The sequence below is a fragment of the Argiope bruennichi genome, chromosome 9, assembly GCF_947563725.1.
Source record: "Argiope bruennichi chromosome 9, qqArgBrue1.1, whole genome shotgun sequence".
Lineage (NCBI taxonomy): Eukaryota > Metazoa > Arthropoda > Arachnida > Araneae > Araneidae > Argiope > Argiope bruennichi.
In genome coordinates, this window is record NC_079159.1 from 2700506 (window position 1) to 2716601 (window position 16096).

The 16096-nt window shown below is 32.7% G+C and overlaps 1 protein-coding gene across 4 annotated transcripts in view; it reads left to right on the plus strand.

The window, feature by feature from the left end:
* LOC129984589 (uncharacterized) overlaps window positions 1–16096 on the plus strand; it is a 38703-nt gene that overhangs the window by 12626 nt on the left and 9981 nt on the right. For all 4 annotated transcript variants that reach the window (XM_056094510.1, XM_056094509.1, XM_056094511.1 and 1 more), the window contains 2 exons: window positions 10018–10416; window positions 15956–16067. In XM_056094510.1, the coding sequence (XP_055950485.1) occupies window positions 10018–10416; window positions 15956–16067 (511 nt within the window). The remainder of the gene's footprint in view (window positions 1–10017; window positions 10417–15955; window positions 16068–16096) is intronic.

Consider the following 16096-nt stretch of genomic DNA (forward strand, 5'->3'; position numbering starts at 1 on the left):
TATGCATTTTATACTTTGAAGAAATCTATCATTTGGCTCTTCACAAAGATTTTTCTGGAAATTATTAAAAAGAGGAATATACTCAATCAAAAGAGGAATGCACTCAAACTCATATCATAACTAAATCTCTAACGTTTTTGTAGTCTCTTCCCCTCCTCCTCTTTCACTATATATTGTAGTTTGGATTTTTGTAACTTCCTAAAAATTTCTGTGTCTCGTTTTCTAAACTAACCCATGTGTTTTCTACCCTTCCATCCATTTCCTTTTCCCTAAATTTTTTTGTATCCTCCATTAATCCTTTTAACTCCAGCCCGACAAACAAATCTCTGATTTTACCTTCCTTTAAATGTAAAAGGTCATCCATAAAATATCGAAAACAAATGCCACTTTTAAACAAATTGTTACAAACCATCCTTCATTTGATGTTAAAAAGTTGAAAGAGGACTTCATTCGAATCCATTACATTCTGTCGGATCATAGTCTTTAAACCTTGGTTTAAATTTCTCCTTAGAGGCCACTCTTTCCTTATCAATGCTTATTTTTGATTTGTTATTCCATTCTCACCCTTCATGTTCTATTTACTATCCTTTGATGCATTTTCACACATTTCTAATGATTCCCCCCGACAATTATATTATTTATTCAGACTCGCTGAGTCCTTGACGTCACTCCATCGCTTCAGTCACGCATTGACTTTTAAAATTCTCGAATTGCGCGATAGCCTTGCACGTAAAGACTATTCACACCTACTCCCTCACATGCAGGGCAATGAATTGGCTGACGGGGCCACCATTCTTTTAGATGACCCTGTTCCTTTTAACGACATCGACATATATATAAAAGACCATTCTAAATTTGGAATGGCAAACAGAATGGGATAATAGAGAGGCAAATAAGCTTCTTTCCGTCAAATATTCCATCGAATTGTGACCCAGTTTATCTAACAGAAAATTGGATATAATTATTACCCGTTTAAGAATGATTCATACTAGACTTACACATAGGCATATGTTGTTGGGGGTGCCCTCCCTTCGGTACACAATATGTCAAAGCGTAATGACAGTTCGGCACATTCTTATAGAGTGCCCACGTTTTAATTCTCAACGAATTCAATGCTTTCATTCGTCTCACATTATTTTAAAAGACATCCTGCAAAAAGTGTATTATCCTTATATTTTACCTTTTTAAAAATGATCGGTTTCATCTATCTTATATGAGTATTGTTCATTCTCTTTTAATGTTTTAATATCTATACAACAAGTGTTTTTATTAAAATTCAGAATAGAATATTTGTAACATTGAACAGAATTTTGTATTTTATGAATCATATGTATGCACATACCTTATGGTTGGCGCTGCATAATCAGAAAGGGTTTTAGCGCCAGTAAACTTCATCAAACTCAAACTGTTATTCCATTCACAGAGGAAACGGGACATTTTTGTACAATGACCTGGCTTGTTTGTAAGCATGAATAAAATTTAACATAACCTCACATTTGCCATTTAAACTTTATTTAAATAAAAAAAATCGAGGTTTAACTAGAAATATTTAAAATTGCTGAAGCAGATACGAGAACTGAAGCAAGACATTATCATTACTCTATTACATAATTTTTTCAGTTTACCTTTCGGCAAGCAATGAATATATTCCGTTAAGATGGATTTATGATCAACAATTGAAAAAAATTATCGATTAATCCAAGTGGATGTTTCCACTCTATAAGCGTTTTCCCTTTAGAAAAGTCCCTGGTTTATTCTGTTCCCTAAATTTTTGCATCAAGAAAATGTTTATTTTTAAATCGCGATTTTAAAATTTGAATATTTTTCTTTGAAAGATTTGAATCCAGTCTAAATCCTTTAACTGACCTCTTATAAAAATTTGTGCAAGATTTTTTTCTGGACAAGGCTTCATTATTTCTTAATTCTTCAGAATCAGATGGCAAATCAAAGGATCTAGGAGGTACAGACTAATCGAATCTAGTAAATCGAGACCATACCGTATAGATTCAATAGCTTAAATAATTTTTAGTAGCAGCATTCGCGTTATTTTTAATATTGTGTCGCCTTATCTTAGTTCGACAAAAATGGTAATTTTCTTGTTTGACAGGCTATTCTGCGTTTATTAATAATATTTTACTCTGAAATTAACTTTAAATTATCTAAATAATGTATTTTATTCGGTAACATTTCACATTCATTCATATTAGCCCCAATCGCACCTTCCATTAGTAAAGAGTGCGCGGAGACCTGGTGATAAGGAACCGCAGGGTTTCAGGTTCGAGACTCGATTCCACCGAAGAACCGTCGTGTAAGCAAGTCTGGTGCACGTTAAATCCAACGGAGTCAAACGCCCTTCCGTTTGTGTGGCGTGGAAGCTTGGAGAGCGGAGTGCCAACTCAGGTTTCATGTTCGTGAACTTACCGCGATTCATAATTAGATGTCCGTCCCAAAATAGCCTTAGTGTTGCTTCAAAAATGGGACATTAATATAGCTAAACTAAACTAAAAGCTCATTAGTTTTGATTTTAGGCACATCTGTAGGCCTGGGAGGGAAGGTAAACGAATATAATTTTTTTATTAGTGTGCTTGTTTTATTAAAGGCAAATCTTCGGTTGACTTCAAATTCAGGTTGACTTGTGTATTTATTGGTTCATTATTTTAATAGCCTTCTTTTATGCGAATTATTTATGAATCGCTTCATTTCAGTGACGTTTCGCCCTTTCTTCTAAAATCCCTTCATTACTTTAGAATCTTCATCCCTTTGAATCCTTCCCCCACCCCTAATCCTCCAAGGACATCCCAAAAATGGAGATGAGAAACTTCCGGTATGATGGTTTGATTGCGGTTCCCTGATAGATAAAAACAATGGTGTAGAGTTGGTTACCTTCATACCGATTGCGGAACATATTTCTTATTTAGGGCGATGGTTGTACCCGTTATGGGGATGGTCATTAGGACTCAACCATACCGCGACGACGCGGTCTTTCAGTTTAATCTAGTTATTAAGGCAGAGTCAGAATATCTCGCTCAGATTATCCTTTAAAATATATATATATATTTTTTTTGTGTATATTCTGATCAAAGGAATAGGAAACATCTGCTAAGAGATTCCGGTTTATTGTTCTGCACGGCATTTTGATGCAGTTCTGCTCTGTTCCGGTTTTGCCAGGCCGGCGATTCTTCAATCTCTGAAGACGCTATGAAACAATGGGTTCCCTTTGCTAGTATTTTTATCGTTTAACTAAACAGACTTATTTTAATTGATCAAATGTTTGACTTTGCATGCTTTTAATGAGTACAATGAGAGTTCATAAAATAATAAAAGCATTTAGTAATTTTTACTTTATTTCATTTTTAAAGTTGTTTTAATTAATATTTATTAATAATTATGGTGCTTTGAATTCATTGATTTTCATTTCATACTTGAATTCCACGTAGTTAAGTATTAGAGAAATAAGTTGGGCATTCTTTGCATCTATAGTCAATCGTCCAAAGAACAAGGAATGACATGGGTTTATTTTAAGATCTATTCATTTTAAGAGTAAATGACAGTAAAGAGTAAAAGGGAGAGTAAATAAGTAAATATTTCATCTTTAAAAACAGAATTTTTATATCAAAGTCTTTATAATCAAATATTAGGAAATGCAAAAATAGACCTAGTATTTTTTTCCTCAAACTGAATAATTAAATTTAAACAATACCGAAAAATCAAAAAGACATCATTTTTACAAATTTTTCATTTTATTTACAAACGAAAACTTTTGATTCTTTCATTAAGTTTTTTCTATTGATAAGTTTCATATTCCGAAATTTAATATTTTAAATCATTTTATTAGTTAATTGTTCAGAATTTATTTCAGAAGTCTGTAATATACGTATGTGATAAAATATGCTTTGTAAAGTTTAAATTCCAATGCTTTGCTAAGAAATTCATGTTCAGTACAATACTACTTTTACATAACACAGCACAACTCGTATTCTTGAAATATGATACGCATCGTATTTATTTGTTATCCCTAGTTGCGTGCTGTTCTGATCAAATGCTCAAATTTGATGTTCACGCTGCATTATTCAAATTTTGGTTACATATTGTTCATAAATCTGCAATTCATTTGAAATGAAATCATAAATGTCGAGATTTTTATGACTTTGCAGCGTTTTGGCGATATTCCAAAAATCTTCCTTCGCAGCATTGAAAGCAGCTCTGATTAATGCTGGGTTTACGCTTGGCCAGTAGACAGCGCATGCGCAGAAAGGGACTGATTTATGTTTGCCACAATTTCATAAGATAGATTCAGGCATTCCATGCTTGGCAATAAATTGCCGTTTTGGCGTTTCTGAATTTTTCATTGTGTATCGCAATAAAATAATAGATATCTACACAAGAAATATGGTAAAATAAAAAAAAAGGTCAACATACCTAAATTTGAAAAGTAAAGAAAAAAATGGTAAATAAATGAAAAAAAAAGCATAAACTTGCATCAAAAATAACAAAGAGACAAAAATTTTGGAATTAATCTATGATAAGTGATCAATTTTTTTTCGTTCGAAAAAACTCGCCAAATTTTACAAACGCATGCACAGTAAGAAAAAAAAAAATACAATACAGCAGCATGTTTTTATGCCATCGAAGTAATTACTTGCCATGGACAGAACAGCATTTTTTAGCTTTCTACACATGCGCTCCCTATTGGCCGAGTGTAAATCCGTGCATTAGACTTGGAATCATGATTTGAAACCTAAATATGTCATTGATTAGGATATTTATATAAATATGTGCATCATACAATTAAAAATTAGAAGCATTATTAAAAGTTAACCTCTATTTCTATTTTTATTTCGTTTTGATTTTTTTTTCCGAAATAAATCTGCAATTTAGAATACGTCCCTTTTCAGTTAAAGCTATCATCTCATTAAGTGCTTCTGACAGTCATTATCAAAGCCAAATTTCGATGATCCTTTCAAGAGGAAAGTGGAAAAGAGAGCTCAAAAACATTTTTAAAGGAAAGACACGAAACTTGAAAATAAATAATCCATCAAACAAAATAAAATCAAAAGAGATTCGTAGCTCCAAACCAGAATTTCATAGCGGAATGATCATTGGTGTGGTGCGGAAGTTTGGAGAGATGGGTGCATCTCAGGTGTCGTCCTCGTCATCCGACCGTGGTTAAAAATGACGAGATCCGTCCCAAAAAAGCCCTAGCGTTACTTCAAAACGGGACCTTAATGTAACTCAACTAAACTAAACTAATAGCGGAATGATATTTGAAGCTTGATTCGATTCTTGATTGATATTTTTAAAACTACTCTTAATTAAACAGCAACGATGACATTCACACACATAAAAAAAGTACTTATTGTCGAAAGCACGCAGTGAGAAATAATGCAAATAAAATGTCTGCTAAAACAATAAAATATATTGTTTTAAAAGGCCCTTAAAATATTTTTAACGACTGTTAAAATTGGGTGATCACTCATGCACTGGTGATAGGAATTACTGAGAAGCTGTTTTTTTATTATATTTTTTTATTTTAAAGCGATATAAAAATATTATTGTGCAGTAATACGCTCCAAAATTATTAACAAAAATATCCAAATTTTGATTTATTTTTTAAATTAAAAATATAGTAAAATATTGAAAATTCTTTTCTCAATGAGCATCTCCTACCCAAAAAGTAATTAAATCTGAAATTTGGTGGTTTTAGAATCCCTAAAGCGCGTTTAAAGCGGGTTTTGCATTGCACATTTTTACGCATTTCGCAACTAATTTATAGTAATAAATCTATGAATATTATTACGTTTAAAATCCATGCTGCTAACAAAAAAATAAAAGAAAATAAAAAAAAAGAATGTTCTGTTTCAGTTTCATGAATTTTGTTATTAAACATTTAATTCATTTTTTGGAAATTTTTCTTACATTTTAACATTTTTACTCTCATTAGCAACATCGCTGATTGAATAATTTTTCTATTATACACCTAAAGGTAAAATTCTTTAACGCATTGTTAGTTCCGTATCACTCGTTATATCAAGTGAAAAAGTTTAGTTTAGTTATTTGGGGACGGACTCCATAATTTTGAACCGCGGACAGATGGCGAGGACGACAATTGGGCTGGCACTCTCCTCTCCAAACCTCCACACCACACCAGAGACAGGATATTTGGCCCCGACGGATTTAACGTGCACCAGGCCCGCTTACACGACGGTTCTTCGGTGGAATAGGGTCTCGAACCTGAAAATCCACCGGTTCCGAGGCCTTACCACCAAACCTCAGCAATCCATCAAGAAAAAAAAAATCATGATAAAGCAAGCGTTTTTTTGTTTTTTTTTCGTATTTCCTTTCTTCACACATATATAATTCTCTTTTGCCTGCATGCCTGTTACGTGGTTTCAAATGTTTACTTTCTCTTCAACCAATCATTAATGCGTCTTTCCGCTACCTTTAAATTGTGGCAGCTTTTCTCGGTCTTCGCATTTAGGTTTTGTGTACAAAATTTAGATTTTGAATTTGATCTTCCACTGCTGCAATGTCCGTTTCGAATAAGACGAGGAATTTCTACCAAGTGACAGTTGAAACCATTCACGAAATAAATATTTTGATCGTAGTTAGCGGAAAGAGGGCATCGTGAAGTACATTCTTCATTTCTTTTTCCATCAGCCATATTCCGAACTAGAGGTTCTAAATCAGTTTTGATGACAGTTTTATCTATTATTTCTCGATGTATATTCAACCTTAAAATTTTTGTCCATCTATTTGCTTTAGCTCCAAAATTACTTAGTAAAACAAGACAATGATAACTTTTTCTTTATGAACTGCATAGGCAACTGAACTTTACCATGAATAAGCGGAATTCCAACGCCAAGTTGCTTCCATTTGTCGTCACGAAATTTTCTTTGCATGAATCAATATAAGATTATTCAATGACAATGTTTCGACGTAGAGCGAAGAACAATTGTGCATTCACAATATGAAGATTTCTTTTTCTTTTCTTGTTTTGTTTTATGCATTGTTTTACTAAATAATCGACAGCGAAAACTTGATGACTTCTTTAATCTTCAAAGAATTCCTCGTCTCTATATTTTTGTCAGTCCATTGTTTCTCTTCTTCTCGTATGTATTAATGAAAAGAGTCTTTAAATTTTTTTTTATTTACTCTATTTTATGACCTATTGAATTAATTTTTTTTAAAAAACTTTATTTAAATTTTAAAAGAAAAAAGTGGTTGATTTTTTGTCTTTTCTTTCTTCTTTATATAGTAAATGTTTGAAATTAAGAAGATAAAAAAAAATTCTGACTTGAAATTTTGATTCTGCTTTGAATGAGAATATTATATGTTAAAGCGAAAATCTTCCAGTGGGTAAGCGGCGAAACTGAACAGCAGAAAACAGCGCTTTATTCCACGAAAACTGCAGATAAAATTAATACTAGGAACAAAAAAAAGGCCACATTTATATACTAACATCACAAGCAAATAGTAAATAGTAAATTGTACCCAAAGAGAGAATGACTCTGCTTCAGCCACTCGTTTTATATAAGTATTCTGACAGGGCGTGTTGTTGCATGGAGTTCTCTAGGAGGATCTCCAATTATTATTTTTTTCTTTTTTTCATTTACCTTGTCATTCTCATATTTGTCACTTTTATTAATAAAATCGCCTAGTAGAACCACTGACTCCATTAAAAGTCTCAGTAAATCTCGTTTCCCATCCGGACTAATATGATGGAAAGCAGCATCATAGATTTGTAACAATATAATTTTTCTGGGTGTGATGTTGCAGTCAAAATTATAGATACATGTCATCTAACATCAATATGCAAATTATCATTAATGTTGCGTTCTTTTCCTCTAAACGACGCAGAGCTGAATTCACAATGGAATTGGTACATCGAAATTCATCTGTGCAACAAGATCACTGCCCTTATTGTGTTGACTGTCGACCTTTCATCGTTTATGTCTTCGGAAATTAGCATATTTTTATTTTAGTTTTGGTGTTTATTCACTTGCATGCTGTCTTTCCGTCAATTGAAAAATATAGGATATGTGTGTTCGTGTGGAAGATATTAAGCCTAAAATTTCAAATAATTATTGAAATATTGTAATTAAAAAACGATACAACGATCAATTGGCTTCACTGAGTTGAAATTTTTCACATTCTGATACATAGAGTAATACTAAGAAATATAACTGCAATTGTCCTTTCTAGTGAGAATAATTGATTTCCCCATTTAGTCTGTAAAGCACGTTCTTAATATTTATGTCCAATTGTTTTTCTCTTTCTTTTATATTCAACCAAATCTTAGACTGGTCACAGTGACTATATAAGCCACAGGGACATGCGATGGTATTTTGTATGTCTGTATTTACGAGAGTGCGATATTTCAGAAACAGAGCGAGTGAAACGAATGAAATCTGGTATACATTCTTAATACCAACATTATTGGCCTGTATGAAATTTTGGATCCAATAAGTGAATTTTAGGATTATTTTTCCAAAATGCATCCTTATTTCTGTTTGCTTTACAACGATGTTAGACATACAAAGCATAATACTGTGTACGAACCATAGAAAGCAGTTGGGAAAACTATTCAAATTTATTTGGTCCTTAATCCATTAAGACTTAGCATATTCATTTGAGAATAGTTACATTTCACTTGTGTGACTTATTTCATTGTTTCTTTTTTAATTTGTTTCACAAGTAAATATTTTTGCACGTTAAAATAAGTTTCAAAATAATAAGTTTATTAGAAAATTCCAGATAAGTGTAATAAGTTTTCTAAATAGGTTTCAGTTAGCATTCACCACCCATTAGCTAAATTTTGAAATAAAAATGTCATCATCTTGAAATCTTTTTTTTTTCCTATTTAATTTATTCTTGCAGTTATTAAAGCATAACTTATTTTGCCTGCATTTTAATAACGTACCTTATTAACGTTTTTTCATATTTTGCCTATATCTTAAATATCTTTTAATGCATATCAATAAAAAACGTCTTTTTTTTTAATAATCTTCACATGTTAAGCTAGAATACCATAATTTTCAAAAGAATGTTCAGGCATTTAGATAACCCTATTCCGCGTCTCCTTCGTATGACACAAAGCCATTAAATCTCATTTTTTTGTCGGGAATATCATAATAACTGATTCTAGTTTTAATACCCTTACGCTTTAATTTTATTTAAAAGTAGATGCTTAATAAGAATATAAATTTTTAGCCGAAATTTATTGAAAGTAAAAAGACTTATTTTACCAACTTCACTTTATTTGAAAATTAAATGCGAAAATATGATGGAACTTTTAGATATTTCTGCATTACATGTTTCATGATAGGAGTGGTGAACGTTGCTAAGTGCGATGATGGAAAAATCCGAGTCGATGACGTAAAAGAAGATGTAGCAGTTAATTATGCAAGATACTTCTATTGAAAAATTATAATTCCCTCAAAGTGTTTATTTTTATTGGCATTCTATTCAGTATTTTTACAGTCGTGTATTGGGAACCAAACTCTTATAAAATTTTATATCAAGCTCAAACCTAAGATAATTAGAGATAAAAGTATTCCATATATAAGAGATCCTTTATATAAAGCTCAGAAGTAATGTGAGGGGAAGTTTCTTTTGTGCCAAAAGCTCAAAGGTTGTGGAAATGAAGAAATAAATAATTATTCTAAATAAATTTGGAAGTATTCTAAATAAATCACAGCAACGCTGAGTAAATTTGTATTGAGGAAACAATCACATTTCTCTAATCTAAGTTAACACTGGTATTCAAAAGACTGATGGTATCACAGAATGGGAGATGAGAACGTAATCCCTACACCTGCTCCAGCGATTTTTGACTAAAACCTGTCAGCATCCCTTTTACTTGTTATTCTTAAGTACTGAATACCTGCCACGATTTAAAAACTTTATAAAACATATATTTTTCCTCTAGTAATACAATCTACGCATGAAGTTTTCCATTTTATTGAACTGGCATTCTGTATTCTTCCTTTTTGTTTATAAGAATTTAATATAATTTAGAATCTACAACAGAAGATCTCAAAACTACAACGCAGGAAGTCACAACAACGACAACTCTTAAGCCCGCTATCAGCACCGAAAGCAGCAGTACTAAACCTACAACTACCATCAAACCTGCAACGTCAACTACGGAAGAACCGACAACAACCTCAACTACTACGACAACAACTACAGAGGAGTCAACAATTAAAACCACTACCACTACTACATCAAAGCCTACTACGACTACCACAAAGGAACCTACAACAACTACTACAAAAGAACCAACAACAACTACCACAAAAGAACCAACAACGACTACAACAAAAGCAACAACAACTACCACAGCAAAACCAACCACAACCACAACAGAGCAACCGATAACTACTACTACCACGGAGCAAACCACAACCACTACAGGTAAGGTTTGAATCAGTAAAAAGCAAAATATCATTTAAAAAATTAAAGTACCCTTTTAATAGAATGTTTAAACTCTGAAACAAAGAAAAAGTCTTAAAAGGCGTGAAGGGTGACTTTTTTTTTAGTTTAAGTAAATTCAAAATTATATTTTATAAAAAAAATGCATTAAATAAATTGACATTTTAATAAAAATTTACAAATATATTTTAATTTTATACGAACGTATATGAATTTTCTATATTCTATTGCTCATAAAGGTGACTTTCTTTCTCTTTTGTTTTCAAAATACCTAAATTTATAATTTTTGACAAAAAAAAAACTTTTCCTTCTTAGTATAATAAAAAAGTGAGCTATTAAAATTTTTTCTATTTTTATTATTTCCTATCACAACCTTGAGTCATTCTCATGCTTGAAGCTTCTTTCTTTTCTTTCCTTTTATTCAAATTAACTTATTAATTTTAATATCTATTTTATGTTGTCTTCCTCAAAGCCATTTTAGTTCTTATGAGTCTAATCTAATATATATATATATATATATATACAGGGTGATCAAGAAATAACAGGAAGTGTTCGGAGTCCTGTAGCGTGTTATGTATTGGACGAAATATAACAAAATTTGGCCACCATACACATTAAAGTATGCGGTTTCGATTTATCAAAAAAAAAAAAGTAGTACCAAATAAAACGCCGATTGGAGAGATCCTGGCGCTGCAAACGCATAATATGAATAAAAAGAATACATAACTGCCAATGGAAAACAGTAAATAACAACACACCAAATACCAAAGAAAAACGTTTATTAAAGCAACGTACAAATTTGACTCAAGGTGAACACCAACTTGATGTTCCAATAACTGCATGCGGTACACGAGGTTTTCGTCGGTGGCTCGCATCATATCGGCATTTATTCGTTTGACATGTAACGTTTTTTTTTTTTTGTTTGTTTGTTTGTTTTTTCCAAGTAGGAATCTTAGGAAATTGTCCTTGATACACAACGCCTTTCAAGCTTTCAAGTAGCCCCACAACCAGAAGTCGTCCTCCGCCTTGCACACCAAAAATTCCTGTTGTTTCAAATCTTTCTAACATTCTTCGTAAGTTAGTTATGGTCATCGATCCCCTACGTAACGGTTTTAACCGCCAGTATTCATGAAGAGCAGCACTCATTTTCATCCCGCTAATGAAACAGCTTGACTAATAAGGCACATTCACGTGGTGACAACGTCATCTACGGGCGAATTTTTGCAGAATGACATAAATTCCAGCAACCCTTCCTTTTATCATCGACATCGTGTCACAAAATACCCGTGTATGCAAATTACATAATGAAGTTTTTGATCGCAGGGGCAAAAATTTTCCTATCGGCGGTTTTTGGTACTATTTTTCTATATATATATATAAATCGAAACCGCATACTTTAATGTGTATGGTGGCCAAATTTTGCTATATTTAGTCCAGTACATAACACGCTACAAGGCTCCGAACACCTCCTGTTATTTCTTGATCATCCTGTATATATATATTGTAGTCATTAAGGTTGCAGTCATTAAGTCCTTAATTTCCTTTTGAGATACAATTTATTTATTTATTTATTCGCTTTCTAAAAACTGTTGTTATTAATTCTATCACATATTTTATCATTTTTATACACTGAGTTAAAATTGCTATTTCTTTCAGTTGTATAATGCAATAAAAAAGTATTTAAATAGTATTACATGGTAAATATCTTTAGAAATAATAATCAAAGCTGCAGGACGCCTTTCAAATGTTAAGAACTTCATAAATATATCATTAAGTGTAATAGGAATTGAATGACTGAATACTAGAACTCTATCAGTAGGGCCTATGCTGCTGTCTGCTCATGGAATATGAAACATCCTCCGGTCTCCTATGATATATCTAATCTGAGTGTTTTCCAGTACGAATCTTCCCTACTAGCATGAAAAATAAATCCTATATCTAATTCAACAGTAGGAATTGACGGGAAGGAGAGACAGGAAAATCTTTTTTATCTCTTGAAAACTAAAGAAAATATCAGGTTATTGGTGGATTTAAAAGATATCTTGTCTAAAATTATAAACTATAATTATTCACGGAAAAATAATTGAAATGTTGCAGTTGCTCAGACTTTGCACTTAATGGAAGGTACAGAGCATTGCGCGAGTATTTTTGTATATTAAATCCAGAAGGGCCTGACATAAATTCAACTGAAAAAAGGCACAATTGCTCATTCTTTCAACAGCTAAAATATACTTTATTCGTCATTTCAATAAAAAATCTGGCTGTCCCACATTAGTTCCAAATTATTCCTAGATTTTTAACTCCAAAGTGTTCTCCCGCAACCTTCTACCATGGCTTAACGAGTTTCATTCTGTGGAATGCGAAGTACAAAACAATTCGACCAGTGACAATGGCATCATGAAGTGCCAGCTTCACTGGCTTTTTAGAGTTCGTGGGAGTTTTATTCTCGTTTTGACGCTTAAACTTTTTAAGAACGAGAATCGTCTCTACCTTAAATTTGGCATCTGAATTGTTATCATGATAGTATACATTTTCAAATTCAACAAATTTGTCAAAAGTTAATAGTCCATTTCTGTGTTTTATCCCCTTAGTTATCCTCTAAGATCGAAAATCAAAAAATGTTGTCGTTTCCTTTAGTAGGCTGATTGTTTCAAAATTATTTCTCCTTATTTGTAAGTTATTAAAGCCAGAGAGACATGTGAAACACAGAGTCGAAAAGAGTCGTTTCGTGTTATTGGAGTCCCCAGACCGATTAGATCAGCGGTTCTTAAACTTTCGATAACCGCGGCCAACCTTTATGTATCAGCCTGACCTCGTGGACTCCCAAACGTTTGAACATCCCTCCCCGATTCCCAACACATGGCTGAGTGCTTTAAAAGTTACTCAATTATCCTCTGCTACTGACACAAACTTTTTAATACTTCTCATTTTTTTTTCCTTTGAGAAAAAAAATAAGCATCTAATTAAAAATATTACAAAATGCAGAAGGATGGTGCTGCATTTCTTAACAAGTGCTGTTATATCAGATTGATATCTGCAGTCTCCATTCCAGTTTTATGCTTTCTGTATTTATTTTTAACATAAATCAGTAAGGAAAAGCGTCAGAACTTTATTGGGCAGCTAGGAAAAAATTTCCTATAAATGACTCAAAAGTTTGGAAAAGACTTATTCTTGTAAACCAGTTTCAAACCATCTGTGGGAATTTCTATCAGCTGTTCTTCTTCTACTGATGTGAGACTATCCGGTTCACACAAATCTACTGTAAATAGATCTCTAATCCAGTTATTTTTTCGTTCGGAGACAGGAAAATATTTACGCTTTAAAACTATGCTTTAAATTTAATAAATGTGTAAACACTGAATGGATATTCTTGATCGAAATATACGTTCCAGGAGAATTTTTCAATTGGAGGGAATTGAGTGATCCGGTCTAGGATGGCACATCTTTCAATTTTTCCACGATGCCTTTCAGAGTCTGTAAAAGTGGGAAACCTTAACATTAAATGAGAGACCTCCGAGGATGCCCTAGAAAGATGCTGGGGACCCCCAGTGGTCCACAGACAACAGTTTAAGAATTGCTGGATTGGATTATTGTGGAAGAAAAGGCCATTATAAATATTTCTTTAAATTTGTGTGCATGTTTTATATTTTATACCAGAAAAATTTCATTTGTGCTTAACGAAAAGACTTATTGTTGCAAAGAATAAGCTTAACCAGCAGCTAAATGCGATCACTCACGTTAAAATGAAATAGAAGCCTCAAAGATATACATTATGCTTTTCATGGCATGTTGTGAAATAGCAGTTAGAAAATACTGATCTTCAGAAACGCTACTTATTACCCCAAGCTTTAGAAAAAATGAGTAGTTTTGCCTTTATCGATTCATCTAAACACTGATTTCATCTTGTCCATCAAAGCAAACATAAATAAGTTCATTCTTATATAGTTTCGGTCTTCTATTTTAAAATACGATATCTTACATAAAAATTACTTTTAATATGTAGTTTGAAATATTTTGCATAAAAAACTTTTGCATTTCACTCTCTCGTGTATTACGAGAAAGTATTGTAACCATTAAATATTTCAACCTTGATATTTTGATGATTTTTAGACTGCCCTTTAGATCGATAGACAAACACAAATCATTTTTTTAACTATCACTGTATATCGTTGAGCCTATTTATGAATAAGATAACTCAAAAACACAATCAGCTATATAAATGATATTAAATATATGAACTTTAAACTAAAATTACAGATTTCTATCATATTTTGGACGTGTGTGTAGGGAATCTGTCTGTCTTTTCGTCCGAGTGCATATTAGTATGACAACTAAAATATTTCGAAGAATTAGATGAAATTTATTGTATGGCTTTATCATCAGAATGTAGATTTAGATCAAATTGTAAACTAAAACCATCAGTTACCCTCTGTCGGTTTGCTTTTCCGCTTGTCTGAAAGTTATAATGTTAAAACATAACGACTTCGATAAATAAAGTTTGGTATCTGGTCTTATTATCAAAAATGTAAATCTATTTCAATATCGTATTCGGTCGGATATCCCAAATGCATGCTTGGTTTCTTCATTATACTAAGTATCACAAAATACACCAATTTGCTTCACCTCCTGTTGTTTCCTTTGAGATTTGTTACGGATTCTTGTAAGGAGAAATGAATACTAGAAGATCGAGAGAAGAATATTATCTTTCTCTAAATCTTTATTGCGGCCCGTTTTCGGATACAGAAACCTTCCGAAAAGCTTCTGCACCGGGAGGCTTTTATTTCTTTAAAATGGGGGATGAATAAAAGATCTTTTGTCAGGAAGATAAGTCTCCATCCAGACTCGGCATCCGGGTTCTTTAAAGACAACAGATCTCTAACGAGGTCACTGATCGGACATGATGAAATTATCTCCTCAAGAGAAAATCATCGACTTCGGTCAACCGACATAGTTCCCTGAAAAAAGAAACACATGCCCATTTGCACAGATTCTATGTCCGTTTCTCCATTCTAAAATTGTGTCTCAAGATACAGAAAGAAGGTAAACTGATTAATTGTCTTAAGCACTAATTATTCTATGAACAGCTACAGACCTAAAATACGAGTTGAGTCATACAAACAGTCCTCTATCAGGCTTCAAATTATAAATTTAAGTTCCTTTCGGACATGATGACGAATCAACAGTTCTAATAAACCGAAATGATGGAAATCTTTTGGAAGAATTCTTGATGGTAGGTGATAAATATTGGATATCTAAATATAGATCGTTATTATTCAGCAATGCAGGAATCTCCGATTATCAGTGGAATTAGGTGGTGTAGTTAAAAACATGTTTTGGAGTGAAAGTCAAGACCTAACAAAGAACTCTGGAAATGCGCATATCCTACTCTCTGTGTATAACCTCTCTGAAGAGCATAGTTGTCTCAAAGTGATAGCATCGACTTTCTTGAAAAGAATAGTAACTGGCACTGATATTTATCATTTATTTCTTAATTCCATTTCTTTATCTATGAATCTTTCAGGGGCCACCACCACCACGACAGAGGGGAAGAAATTCAGCTGCGACCCTCCCAAAGGAGCTGAGGCCCAGGCGGAGTGCCCGATGGACACTATGCTGCTAAATGCCCTTGGATCGTAAGTGCAGTCCTTCTATCCAACCAATA